At 35.1% G+C, this 15253-nt stretch overlaps 1 protein-coding gene across 5 annotated transcripts in view; it reads right to left on the reverse strand.

Annotated features, from left to right (window-relative positions):
• Positions 1–15253, reverse strand: part of LOC108741732 (calcium-transporting ATPase sarcoplasmic/endoplasmic reticulum type) — a 28692-nt gene that overhangs the window by 3422 nt on the left and 10017 nt on the right. For 2 of the 5 annotated variants that reach the window (XM_018476634.1, XM_018476635.1), the window contains exons 2-10: positions 13898–14034; positions 9812–9829; positions 6680–6762; positions 4825–4929; positions 2882–4654; positions 2312–2821; positions 2111–2244; positions 1930–2047; positions 1721–1838 (exon numbers count right to left, since the gene is read on the reverse strand). In XM_018476634.1, the coding sequence (XP_018332136.1) occupies positions 1721–1838; positions 1930–2047; positions 2111–2244; positions 2312–2821; positions 2882–4654; positions 4825–4929; positions 6680–6762; positions 9812–9829; positions 13898–14015 (2977 nt within the window). In that variant the 5' untranslated portion in view covers positions 14016–14034. Of the gene's footprint in view, positions 1–683; positions 1839–1929; positions 2048–2110; positions 2245–2311; positions 2822–2881; positions 4655–4824; positions 4930–6679; positions 6763–9811; positions 9830–13897; positions 14035–14272; positions 14716–15253 lie in introns of those variants that run through there. The other 3 variants (XM_018476632.1, XM_018476633.1, XM_018476631.1) reach the window with 3 other exon arrangements.

Genomic DNA, 15253 nt, shown 5'->3' on the forward strand with positions numbered 1-15253 from the left:
CCAAAGATCAAAAATAAGTTTTCGAAATTATTTGAAAATTATAAATAGACTTGACGACCAATTGAATATTTTTAGATGCCAGTTTCTAAAAAAAAATTGTTTTATTGCGGCATGTTACATCCCAATGTCCGTCAGTCAAAAAAAGAACATTTGTTTGTTAAAGTTTGATACTTTAAAGTTTATTTACTTTTTTATTTCAAAATTTATTATAACATCTAACATTTTTAAAGTTACTATCTTTTCACTCTTTTCTCAAATATTTGCCATCTACCCAACCATTAGGATAAATACACGTAAATTATTGTCGAAAAGAAAAAATACTATTTAGAACCTGAACTTGAACTAGTTACATAAATAATAATAACAATAATTGTTATAATAAAAAGTAAACGAACACAACAAATTTTAATAAAATCATATTATCTTTTTCTACGTGTCTATTTTAAAGGGGGGGTTGTTCTAAACAAAAGACAAACAAAAACCAAAACGGCTACGTGTTTCGTTGCAGTTCAATCCGCCGTCAGTCTTTGTAGCGCACCACGAAAACCATGCACTTCCATATTTTATAAATAATATTAATTAATAATAAAAACTATTACCGGTTACGGTTATACAAACAAAAAATCAACTTGCCTTTGATCGCGATGACGACCTAACAGACATTCTTTTGTTTTTTTCTTGTTTTTTTTTTAATTTGTACAACGCGCGAAATTTAAACTAACTCGACGACCATCACAAAAACACACAAAAAGTCCGTCGAGCAGCTATTACATAATTGGCTATATGTATGTATTTATATTTTATTCGAGGTCAGCGGTCAAACCTCGCGATAATTTTTCTCTCCACTTATTGTTTACGAAACGGGTAGTAGGTAAATGCACAACTCATGCGGTTTGCAGTTCATTTAAAACGGGTAAAAATTTCGGCCGTCAGATCACATACAGCAACAGGGCGAGGAGTGGGGATTTGGGGTGGATGATAGGAGCGGTTGACGATGCACTAGGACTTTTTGGTCTTTCTCAGTTTCGAATGGTTCAGCTCCTTACTCCAGACGAAGTCCACACATTTACCAACTAACGTCGATTAAAGCCGGAAGGCGAAACAAACAAAAAATTAAAGATAAAAAAACTTAAGGCTAATCGTTGGATAAGTTTTAATTTAAGCAACTTTCAAAAAGAAGTACCGTCCCACCAGTCATCCAAAAATAAGTAAAGGAGCGAAAGTGAAGCAACTAATGAACTAAAGCATTGGAAAATAATATGCGACAAAGCTAAAGGGGAAAATCAAATTGGTTAATTTCTACGAAATATTCATAAATAATGTTTATAAGATATAAAGGCTAAACAATCAGTCAGTCATCAGTTAAAAATTAATTACTCGTTGAATTAACTTTACGACTTATGTTTTAATTTGGCACAATGGTAGCTATTGTCCTGTGGAAGAAGTGTAAACTAAGGATGTAGTAGGGGAATAGAAAGAAGAACTAAAAAGCCATAACAAGAAGAGAAAAGGATTGCTGCTGTATGTAAACCTAGCGGCGTCTACGAATGTACTGTATAATATTTTATGTATATGTTAAGATCCCAGCAAACACACAAATTCAACTAGCCTCGATCAATGAGGCAGTAGCAGTTTCATTATATAGGGCACACATGGAGTAGACCAAAGAACACAGCCCACATTAGGATTATCCCGTGCACAGTATAAATCGGATTCTCACCGTCTGTGATCTTTCTTGCGACGAACTTCAACGATTCGTCTAAAAGAATGACTGGAATTGAAAACTTCATTACCGTCATCCATTCAGCAACCGTTAATGGGCACACTTGGAACACAGCCTGGAAAAAGTACCAAGCACCGTCGTTAAACATGACAATCCCTAACAGTTTTACTTTCAAGTAATCTCACTCGCAAAGTTTTGAAACTTACCGAAAGTACTTCTACATACAAAATGACGAAATGAAGCGTGAACGAGAGGATCATGGAAGCGAGGAGCCACAAGTTGCACCATGGAGGCATCACAATCAGAGACTGGTTTTCAGATAAACTGAAACATTCCCCAACAATTACTTTTTTCAATCTCTAACAAACTAAATTTCTCCTAACTTACCTGTTCATCGCGTTCAACATTTCAATCGTTACAAGTACAGATAGAGCCATTGTCATGGGATGGGGATCGCTAAACACGGAACAATCTACACCCTTAAAATCTTCCGAGTTAACGGAACACTGCAAGTGATGTGTCTGCAAATGAAACAGAAAATGTACAAACATCGGCTACATTGGTTGGTTGGTTGGTTGCTGGCTTTACCAATTGGTAATAAGTGAGATGGGGACCTTCTGGAGAGTACATGAACCACCAAGCGGCTGCACCAACTGTCGCGGCTCCTACATAACCTCCGATGGCCAGGTACCTGAAGAACAACCATCCGGAAATAAGAGATTCGTCAGCTTTACGTGGGGGTTTGCTCATGATATCCAAATCGGGTGGATTGAAGCCGAGGGCAGTAGCGGGCAGACCGTCAGTTACAAGGTTGACCCACAACAATTGTACGGGAATGAGGGCTTCTGGAAGACCCAGAGCAGCCGTAAGGAAGATGGAAACTACTTCACCAATATTCGACGAGATAAGATAACGAATAAACTGTTTCATGTTGTTGTAAATAGCGCGTCCTTCTTCAACTGCTGATACAATAGATGAGAAGTTGTCGTCGGCCAAAACCATCTCGGCGGCTGATTTAGCAACAGCGGTTCCTGATCCCATTGCGATACCAATTTCGGCTTTCTTTAAAGCTGGAGCGTCATTTACACCATCACCAGTCTGTAATTAGAAATTAATTTGAGAATGCTATAACGTGAAATAAACAATTGACGGTCGTACCATGGCAGAGATTTCGTTCATGCTTTGAAGATATTCAACTATCTTCGATTTGTGAGCAGGCTCTACTCGAGAGAATAACCTCGCTCTGGCGCATGCAGCTTTTTGTTCGGAAGTTGGAAGATCGTCAAATTCACGTCCAGAGTACGACTTGCCAGTAGTATCCTCGTCTTCTCCGAAAACACCGATTCTTCGGCAGATGGCTTCGGCTGTAGCTTTGTTATCGCCGGTAATGACAATTACACGAATACCAGCAGCACGGCATCTCGCGATGGAATCCATGACTTCTTTACGAGGCGGGTCCAACATTCCTACGACTCCAACGAAAGTGAGATTGATTTCGTACAAGTGGAATTTGTTGGAATCGTCCAAGTCCATTTCTTCAGGTTTCAGAGGATTATCGCCGGTTGCCAAAGCCAAACAACGTAGAGTATCGCGTCCGGTACCGTATTGTCTGGTGAGCTCCAGAATGCGGTTCTTCAACGTGGAGGTGAGAGGTACTTTCTGTGATCCGACGCGAGCATGGGTACATCTATCAAGAACGCCTTCGGGAGCTCCTTTGACGAAGAGTTTTGGTCCATTTCCAAGACGGGATGGTTTAAGAGGAACGCAGTAGCTGGACATGGATTTACGATCCCGGGAAAATTCGAGGGTGAACTCCTTCTTCCATTTCGTTTCAATGTCTTGTCTGACAACGATTGCAGCAGCCCGTCGGTCGCCGGACTTTGAAACGTTGAATGGATTCATTTTTTCAGCCAATACGATCAAAGCGGTTTCGGTGGCTTCACCAACTTTTTCGAAACATTGTTTGAACTCGTTGAAGTCGATGGCAGAGTCGTTGCACATGATGCAGACGGTAGCCAATTCGTGTAATATCTCGAAGTCGGCACACTTGACCTTTTGGCCTTTGAGGAATACTTCACCGATTGGTTCGTACGTTGATCCCGTAATTTCGAATTCGTGGAAACTGCTGTCGCCACCTTCAACCTTGTCGAAGACGAACATGCGAGATACGGACATTTGGTTGGTTGTCAAAGTACCGGTCTTGTCAGAACAGATTACAGAAGTACAACCTAAAGTTTCAACAGAGGGAAGCGATCTAACGATGGCGTTCTTTTTCGCCATCCTTCTGGTACCTAAGGCCAGACAGGTGGTAATGACGGCAGGTAGACCTTCAGGAATGGCAGCGACTGCAAGAGCCACGGCGATTTTGAAATAGTAGATGGCTCCTTTGATCCAGGAACCTCCATGAGCGGGATCGTTGAAGTGACCAATGTTGATGGCCCAGACAGCAACGCAGATGACCGAGATGACCTTAGACAATTGTTCGCCGAATTCGTCCAATTTTTGTTGCAGCGGGGTCTTGATTTCTTCCGTTTCTGACATTTCAGTTCGAATTTTACCGATAGCAGTGTTAAGACCGGTTCCGATGACAACTCCACGAGCTTTTCCTGCTGCTACGTTAGTACCGGAGAAGAGGATGTTCTTTTTGTCTTGGTTGACGGCTCTAGGATCAGGAATGGCATCGGTGTGTTTGATAACTGAAACGGATTCTCCAGTCAATATAGATTGGTCAATCCTGAGGGTGGTCGAGAAGATTTTTGTTATCCTAATGTCAGCTGGGATCTTGTCTCCCACTGACACCTCAACGATATCTCCAGGAACGATTTCTTTCGCGCGGATTTTTTGCACGCCGCTCTTATCTTGTCTAACAACTTTACCCATTTCGGGTTCATATTCTTTGAGCGCTTCGATAGCAGATTCTGCATTCCTTTCCTAAACAAACGCGTAGAAAAGATTGATTAGGGTTTCTTCTATTACGAAAGCCGTCGTCACATTTGAGAAAGCAAAATTTATCTAATTAAGTGCTTAGGTATTGTAGTGTTGCCTACGCTTATAATTGGATTTTGAGAATTAGTATTACACTGCTATTTTTGTCTACTTACTTGCCATACGCCGACTACGGCATTTGCTATAAGAATTAAAAGAATTACAAAGGGTTCCACGAATGCTGAAAAGGCTCCATCGTGTTCTTCAAATAACGCGAGTACCTGTAAAATTTTATTTTTTTAAAAAGGTGGACATGCTTCATTTATTTAAAGATTCTAGATTCGTTGCAAATGTTTGAGAAAAATAGCTAATTACAGAAAAATCTATTCCGAATGTTAGAAAAACATTTTTAGACTGATTTAAAATAAATTTACAAAGGTAGGCCTTTTTTTTTTTGGCAGTTAAAACTCAAATATTTGTACAGATCAATCTGGGATTTTTTTAATAACTGACATGAATCCAATCGCGGTTGACGCAACTGCGAAGTGATTCATGTCACGATTTTTGCAAACACACACATAGGTACGTGTGTGCGTAAATGTGGGTAAATTTACAGAAAATTCAAGTATAATATCAATCTCTAGGCAGAGGAGATAGGATCGCTGCTGCTAATGCGGCTGCTATTATAGGTTGAAGCGGTTGCTATTTTAAAACAAAGTTGGCGGTAGGATTTGCGATCTTTGGCAATGGTAACACCTTTTTGTTCCCTATAACATTAACTTGGAGCAGTGGCATTGGTAAAAACGCGTCATTTAGCTTTTATTACATAAAACACGTGGAAATTTTTGCATTTATTCGGTTTAAAAGACGTTATGTTAGACTGACAGTTAAGTAATTTGCCAAAATAAATTTTTAAACACAAAATTATACAATAACGTTACACTGACGATTCTTTATTTTGACAAGTAAAAAATGTTAAGACATTTATTAACAGTAACGTTTATAACGACATTTTATATTACGACGAAACTAACACAACGTTGACAAATGTAGTTAAATTATTGTGTAGAATCTTTTTAGAACATTAATAAATTACAAAAACGGACCAAAACAATTACTTTTTTTTTTGTTAAAAAGTAATAGAATTTATTTAAGTGCAAAGTTGTTTGTAAACTACGTATTGGAATTTGCACTCATTCATATGTAAATGTATTGTATCCTATCATAAACAAATTGAGAATACGATTATGATATTTGGATATAACGATAACGACCATCGGCTATAACGACCACATATCCACTGTATTTCTTATTGAAAACTCAAACCCGTTTTCTGTGTATTCATATTTTTTAAATTTTATGTAGTTATGTAATAATTTATACATAACTACATAAGTTATGTAATAATTTATACATATCGTTAATAATACTAATAAATAGAAAAGCCAAATAAATGGCAGGCAGTAAATGTGCGTAAAATAGGAGTTCAACATGAAACCGCGAAACACTTATTAAGTGTACGCAAAAATTTTACAACGGATTTTTACGATCGATATTAAAACCCGCACTTAGGCTATATTTAATTTCGAGAAAATGAATTTGGTTGTAAATTGTAATCGGAAGTTGCAGGTCATACACTAAATTTAAAACATTTAAATAAAAAAAGAAAATTTTAAACTTTGGAAATATATTTTTGTTCATGATCTAAACTTTTACATCAATGAAAAAGTCACAAACTCCGTTTTCCGCATAGCCCAACATTCGTCTTAATCATTTTGACTACGCATGACTCTAGTACTTATGACTTTTCAGAACTTACAATAACTTTTATTGGAACACACAAAATTACCACAAAAACAAGTCATCTAAATTTTAACAACTATAAAATAACAACTCGCCCTTGAAGTTTTCTACCACGTCAATTTACAAACTATTATATTAGAAATAATCCCAAGGCTGGTTCAAAACCTTTACGCTATAACGCGTTTAACTGTAACCTGGGTATAGTATATATGTATATAGGGTACTTACAAATGAAATAATTGCAGCTAATAATAAAATCTTGACTAGAAGGTCATCGAATTGTTCTAAAACTAATTGCCATATTGATTTTCCTAGAAGAAAATAAAATATATGTAATATAATAAAATTTACCAACAGCAGCGTAATTTACGCTGTTCAAAAGAGATTTTAATTGTATGATAATAAATTAAATAAAACGTCACTAGTCTAAAATTAGTTGCCAACAAATTGAATAATAAATAACTTATTGACGACAGTAAATAATAGTTATTGCCAACAGGTATATCTGCAATCTACAATTTGCTTATTTATTTAGAAAAGCAATTGTTTCAGTTTACGACGTTCTTATACTGAATTTTACGTTCTGAAAAAGGTCTGAAAATTGAAGTTCCTCTTACAACCCAATTCAGAAATTGATTTCATCATTCGTAGCAGCTATATGCATGTTGTCGGTTTTCTTTTATTCATAACTCTTTTGTGTTGTAATCGGGGTGAACGTTGCGACCGGCGAGGCCAAAAGCTAATGAATCTGCACCACACATTGTTATTTTATCCGATCAAAGGGCACGCATGTGCAAATGTGTAGGTGTAACTCTCTAATTTATCGTAGTAATAAGCCACCTTCCTTCGTCAGCCAATAAGTTCATCTAATCGTACTTCGTACGTCATCCCAACAGGCTTTTAGAATGACGTCAAAGGCGAATCTTTAGAAGACACGTTTCCGAGATTCATTAACCTTCTTGTGCTTACAATGTCCCCACTCACACAAAAATCGACGGACCATGGATAAGTTATTTTCTCTTTTTCAATAAGTAAGAAATAAACTTTGTGAAGACCAATCTCCTCGGACAAAGATTCTGGTTAAGGGTGCTAGAAAACATTGATTTCCATGTGAATATTTTGAAAAAATTCATCGACTTGTCCCACTTTCTATGCTGAAACGCAATAAATTTTTTTTCAAATTGCAACACCCCGTAGCAGCCATCGTAAGTATTGGTAGGTAATTCCCTTTAGCCAAAACTGACCTTATAACAGTATAAATACTGGAGGGACTGCGGTAGTCTAGATCGTCAAACGTCACACTTTCATGATCCACGCAAGGCTATAGAAAAATGACTGCACAAAATTGTATGCATCGATTTTCAAAATATTCTAGCACATCTAGTACTTCGCCATGGGCCATCAATTGACCCTTCGCCCAGTCATAATTACTTATGGCGTCCCAGCCTTTTGTAACGAAGTTATTATAGCCTTGAAGGAAACGTATGCAAATACGGTAACCGTTAAAGATAAGAAACTGATTATTACAATAGCAAATATCCCGTTTATTATCTTTATTGCTATTAGTAGACAAATAATAACATTTATTACACTCGTTATTAATTTCAAGTTTCCTTAATACGTTTCGGTATATGAAGGGATTTTCTAGAAAGTATTGTTTATGTGTATCGTATTTTAGATTAAAGTTTTCTTTATCTTTGTACAACTCATCATCAATGTCTCCGTTACATGCTGTTTTGACATGTAAGACACCATTGAGTCCAAATAATGTTTTACGTTTTCATGGTGTGCGCAAATTGTGAGGAATTTTCTTAACAAAAATACACCGACCGTTTTAGATGTTCCAAATGTGTAACGGTCAAACTGTCAGTAAAGTTTTATTCGTTGCCTTAAAACTAAATTATTTTTAATCTCTGCGTATTTCTCTTTGGTATTAGGTATAAGCAATTACGCAATGCCAAATCGCAAATATGCATATTATTATTTCGGGCACTAAAAACTTTATTTATTGCTCTTCTTGTTTAGAAAGATTTCATCGTTTTGCATCCTTTGATTTGAACAAAAAGATCTTTGAAATTGTTCTTAGATAAATGAAGTGACTGAAACAACTTCCAGATTACTGAAATTTTTTCATACAATATTTCACGCCAAATCGAACCACTAATAAAAGTTTAATGCTATTGAACATATTCCTTTGATGTAGGATGTGCTAACTTTAGTACAAACTTTCAAAAAAATTACTGCTGTCAATTAAATGAGCGCAAGTAAAGTGGCATAAGTATGTGTTTGTCGACGTAATTTACGTAATTCGTTCATTTTTCTGATTGTTTCAAGTTGTTTGCGAAACGCTAACAACCCCATTAAAGTTATTTAAAGAGCCTCAATATAAACTTTGTATGTGTGAGTGTACAAACAGTCAGTTTCTTATTCACATATAATGAATTCAACAAAACCGACCAATTCAATCTTTTACGTAACAACTGTTGACTCTCGGACTTTTTGACTTCTTATTCTCAACGTTTCGACGAATCATTTAAATTTTTTCGGGAGTTCTTCTTCATGCGAATAGATAGAACATTAACAACAAGAATGACGTGCTTCTTCTTCCATCTCCGATGCTGGATGTGGACTTACTGTCTAAAACGCACTGTTAAAACAGCAGGTAAAAGTTGGTCAATGTTCTGTCGGAGCTGCCTGCGACGCGCTGATGAGATCCAAAAAGATCGAAATCGCGATCCGCGTCTGGCAGTTTCGACAGAATACAGACCACTTCGAATTATNTATGGGGGTGATTTTTCAAAAATTTTTGACCTAGACATTACCCTTAGTGAATTTCAAAAAAAGGAGGAGATTATCAATTCGATAATCCATTATATTGAATAGGTTATGTGTTATATCTTAGGGGTGGTCCATTTTAAATTTGACCTCTAAGGGTTAAAGATTCGGGAATGATGTTTGTACAAACAAGTAAAGTTTTAAAGTTGATTTTTTTTCTACTAGCAATAGTCAAAGGTAATTCCCGCCGTTCGGTCAGTTCAATCCTTGAATTCATACAAAATCCCAAAGAAAAATGCACTTCAATGGAAGTACCTTTGAAACGTTACGAAGCAACTCTAATCGATGAAGGCCTTGTCTAGCTTTACTTCACTTAGCACCAAATATCATTAGATAACTGCATTCTGCCATAACTAGATATTATGTCAACTTGCTTCTAAACTAAAGAGTTCTATACGACTATTGCATTTTTATTGAAATGAACACAACTGCATTATATTTTAAAAGAAATACCTGTTGGCATTTTAATTATTCAAATGTATGTTTTGTGTAATTAATTAATTAATTAAACGATGGTTTACTTACCCTCTTCGGCGGGAAGTTCTGAAAAATAAAAAAAAATTGTTAAACAAAGTATAGGACTAATTAAAACATATAAGTAACAGGTAACGGTCTTTAATTTTTAATTGGACGTTTTAAGACTAAGGCTACGGTATTGAAAGGTCGCAAATCATTTCAAGTCAGTTGACGTCACAGACATAAAACAATAAATGTATCGGCCCACATAACGGTTTCAAAAATTTTAAATTGAAAAAAGATTACGGTAGGAGGGAATTTTTGTTTTAAAGCTTCAGTTGTCGTACGCGCCATACGTAAACACGTTCGAAAAGTTTTTAAATTAAAACCCACTCGATCGGTTCGTAATGGGTTCACATATTTTATGTCACTGTGCATCAAGTATACCTACTGGATCAAATCCAATGTCGCTGTATATTTTTGTAAAATAATAAAGTACGTTTTGAAAATAGGCTGTAATTGTAAAAAAACACGGTTGGTCCGTGCGAACAGGGTTTTTATATGAAAACAAAATTTTTATAACACAAAATTGATTTTGTCGTCCTGCGTTTAAAGAGAATCAGGGACGTTTTAAAAACGTCGATCGTCCTTTAAAAAAGGACTTCTGTGTAGATATATTCGGCCTTTATGTCTATCCCTAATTTGCCCTAAAATTATTGAACTATATTTGATTATTCTTTCACTTGTATAATCGCTATTTTAGAAAAAGGCTTTAAGGCTATGTGCGCACCACCTCGCCATGATATGAATAACCATTTTTGTTAGTAAGTATTTGCAGGTATTACGGAAATAGAATATTTATTTAGCAATGAAGAAAATGTGAATGATTTTTATTAATCTTCTGGGGTGTCTTTTAACTAGTTAACTAAAAAGAACGTTGCGACTTACAGTACAATTTTCTTTCCAGTTATAACAATTTAATTGCAAGTATTATAATTATTCGGAAATAAGTCCATTATTCCTAATTTATGTAGAAAATTTGAAATCTGCGTCACAGAAGCGGAAAATTCATTGCACCGGGTGCACAAGACAACGATTCATCAAGGTAATTACCTAGATGAAGTCATCAGGCTGTAAACGTTTCTACACGCATTTATTTTATCACCATATAGCACAACCGTCGTAAACAGTTTACATAACGTGTTTCTTTATGATACGCTACTGGTATTCGACGTACCCGTTTCGAACAAATCGGTACTCCTCTCTAAACTAATAAGGACTTCAGGAATAACTTCATTGGAATTTAGCAGAGAATTTAATTTTCTTTAGAATTGCTATTTGCATTTTTAAATGTTTATTCTCTTACAAACAAAACCAGACAACAATTTTTGCTTGGAAAGTAATAAAAGTCACCACTTTATTTTGCAATGATTTCTTGTATCTTGCATTAAAATATTTGAGCCGCAGAACTTAAATAAATATAATTTTCTTGGTATTTTATTATAAAAAAGAACCACTCTGCACTTCTACTATATTCCTTCCATAAACGTCAGAGTTGTGACGTAAGTTGTAGCCTTCACACAGAGTCCACTAACGAGCGCCGACAAACGAGTGAAATACACATGAAATTTTCTATTTCGACTTCTGTACATACAACAGATAGGTAGATACACATTTTAAACATATCCTACATTTAATGCGAAGGTACATCTGTTTCTCACCTTTTTTATGTTCTTAGAGAAGTATGTAGGCCAAACTATGCCGTACACAAATACGATAAAGTTACTTCAACCAACCGGCCGAATTCTATTTATATTATGCATTATAATGCATGCGAATTCGTTTTTCTACTACCTATTAACAAGACACGAATTAAGAACAACATGTGTTTTGTATGTATTTAAAAATATTTTTTTGTTTTCTTTCGATCTGCCTACAAACGAACATAGATAAGAAGAAGCGGTTAAAGAAACTTTTACTTGTTCTGTGGTAATAAATAGCAATAAGAAACGGAAACTTTTAAACGCGTCAATGAACTCAATTCGCCAGTTTGTGAATTAGGCACTCAGGTAATTAATTGCGTTGATAAGAATTCTAAAAACACAGTCTGGATTAAAAAGATAAAGTCCCAATTGAAGTTGAATGTTAAAAATGTGTCTGGTTTTTTCTGCTACCTACGTATTAATAATCTTCTTTAGTTTAAAACTAAAAGTAGCCTGGTTAAATATTGCAAACTTATATCAGTAATCACTATGCAGGTAATATTTTAATAACTCGCTGGCCATTTAAACGTCTAATTAAAAGATGGATCAGTGTCCAGGATGTTGCCAGTAATTTCTAATTACTTTACACGTTTAATATTCATATGACAGGGTCTGTTTTCACAAATACAAAGTAAATATTTTGTGTTATCTCAAACAAACAAATCCTACAAGTACCTACCTATATTTTTCAGATGTAGCCATCAAAACAATCGGTAGGTATCTTATATTGATAAACTTTAAAAAATTCAAACAATGACAGGTACAAAACAATTTCAAATTGTAAACAAAACAAAACTTTAAACGCACTTTTCGAAACAATATAGTTTTGACACCCAACATGTTTAGATAAAAATACCAACGAAATTATGTGTAAAAAACCTTTTGCAAAAATGATGCAATTGTTAATTTTTGCAGTACTTCTATTAATAACATATTAATTCAGAATTGATTATGCGTAATTTCGTTCAATTTAGTTTTCCAAAACATGAGCACAACTGTTATAGGTTGTACCCACGTAATTTAGCAATTTCCGATATAATTGAAGTAGACCAAGGACGTAAATATATGTCATTAACGCATTACATTTAATATTAATTCAATTCCTATTCATAAATAATGGACATCAAAATTTCTAATACCTATTCATGTCAAAATAAAATCTTCAGTTAGTGAATATCAGTTACAACTCATTAAAGACGTACAAAAATAGAATAGGTACCTGGTAATAAGTAATCTTTCTAAAAATGACGTGTTCATTTTATTTTTTTCATTTCCTATGCGTTAGTGTTCCTTCTTTCTGGAAGCAGCATTTCACAGGAAATTCAAAAATAGAATAGACATGAAACTGGAACCTATGCCGTACCTATCTTTATCTGTCTCTTTACATCTACGTTTGCATGGATAGTGCACGCATATGAAAATCGTATTTTCCCGTACTTAAATGAATTCCAGTAAAACTCCACACCGTTTTCCTCTACCTAACAAATTTTTTATTCAATACGTTCAAGTTCCCTTTACTTTATTTGAGGAATATAGTTGTATCTATTTGAAGTTATAAATAGACTGTAGATTGGCATTTCGCACCCCTAGTTTTTCTTATTATAAAAAGCAGAATTTTAAAAACCGCAGGTTTAATTGGTTTTGAAAAAAAAACAATAATACGGTTCAGCCAAGATTAACCACAAGACAAGACTGATTTTCAGGTTTGAATTGATCTAATTTTATCGCAATCAAAACATTGCTTTCTGAAAATTAGTCTGTCAATCGAGACGGCCTTTTCCATGTCAAAAATTTTGGGTTAAAAAAACATTCTGCTTTACAAATGCAGTTCAATAAGCCTCATAAAAATATCACGAAATATTTACCCAAGTATATGGTTCATTGGCCCAAAAGTAGAATTCTATAGGTACTGCACTTTATTTTTTACACTACTTACCTACCTATTTTTAATTAATAAATGCCTTGTTTTGTTAAAGAAATTCTAACGTACATAGTCAAGTAAATAAATTTTTGGCGATTGGATCTTCAGGATGTTGGAAATGGATAATTCAGATTGAGAGAAGCCCAGAAAATTAATTTTTTTTTCAATCTATTTGCAAAAAAAAATTCTAAAGCGCGTCAAATTGTAAATATTAGATTCCCAGAAATGTTCATTGAAACTGAGAGCATCCTGAAGCTGTGGCAATCTTCAAAAAAATTTTTCTTATAAAATTGGAGTGGAGCATCACTAATATACAATTATCAAAAAAATTGTTGATCAAGCTTAATGAGTACGAAATTAATGAATATTTTGAAATGTTAACTAGAATTTAAAATTAATTATGTATACAAGGAAGTGAAGCTAATGTTTTATTAATTCATGTTGGGCATGATACCCAGGTAGTGTACTTACCATTTGGCCCATATTTTTCTTGATTTCTTTTTACTTGATCGACGGATAAACCCCGTTCGGGATCCACAGAAAAATATTTGATAACTTCATCCACAGTTTTTGTATGGGCGTCCTCCATGTTGTTGGATTACCCCTTGCTAAATAACAATAAATTTATTAATTTATTGTATGATGTATTGTTCTAGAAAGGTGCTTCAGCATGTACTTCGAGAGAGGTTATGGGTACTTAGGTTCTTGTAGAAAAAACACGTCAGCTGATAGGTGCAAGAAATTAATCGTAACTTAATTAATTAGGTACCGCGTATATTTTACGGAATTGAATAATTTACGCGATCATAAAAATGCTAAGTAATGAAACTTAACCTAAACACTTACTTTGTTTAACAATCTCTAAATAATCATTAATCCTACTAAGAAAAAATAGTTTTATATCCACGGACACAGTGAAAGACCAATCGGCAACTAATTTAAACTACCGACAGACAAATTTAACGAATTGGCGAAATAGAAGTACAGAAAAAGCATTTCTTTCAGCACATCGTTTCCGTATGCGTTGTAATAATACGAATTGCAAACTTGACGTCACACTCGGTTTCTTTTTTGTGTAATAAATAATCTAACTATAACACTCAAAGCGGCTTCGATACTGAGAAATTCGTAACTAAAACTACAGTACGGTGTGCACACGAAATCAAGATGTGACAACTAACTACTCAGCTAGCAAACTGACGTTTCTCATGTGGATGTTTGGGATTGGTCGAACGAGGGGGCCACATGGAGTGCGCAAGCAAGCCCGCAACTTTTGAACTGAACGAAGCTTGTTCGAGTGCGAGGAGGTGAAATTTTAAAATGCAACACAAAGGGGCTGTTAATTCCACAAACTTACAGTATTCTTCAGTAAACAGAGGCGCGACAACTGCCAGAAGTAAACTTGCCGGGACCTGGGCGGAATGCCAGTTCAGGAGCTGACGATTTTAGAATCGTACAGCTACTAAATAAATTTGGCAACTTGTATTAGAATAAACCTCAATCGACTCAAGAGACGCAGTTTCACATCATTCGAGAGATTTCATTTATGTGTACCAAACTGAAATAGTTTCTATCATTCTAGAATGACTTACCATCTGATAAAAACTGGCAAAGCATTCCCACTAAATATGCAGATTAAACCACTGTATCGTATGGGGGTGATTTTTCAAAAATTTTTGACCTAGACATTACCCTTAGTGAATTTCAAAAAAAGGAGGAGATTATCAATTCGATAATCCATTATATTGAATAGGTTATGTGTTATATCTTAGGGGTGGTCCATTTTAAATTTGACCTCTAAGGGTTACCAACGAAATTATGTGTAAA

The sequence above is a fragment of the Agrilus planipennis genome, unplaced genomic scaffold (genome assembly GCF_000699045.2).
Source record: "Agrilus planipennis isolate EAB-ADULT unplaced genomic scaffold, Apla_2.0 scaffold7, whole genome shotgun sequence".
Taxonomy (NCBI): Eukaryota; Metazoa; Arthropoda; class Insecta; order Coleoptera; family Buprestidae; genus Agrilus; species Agrilus planipennis.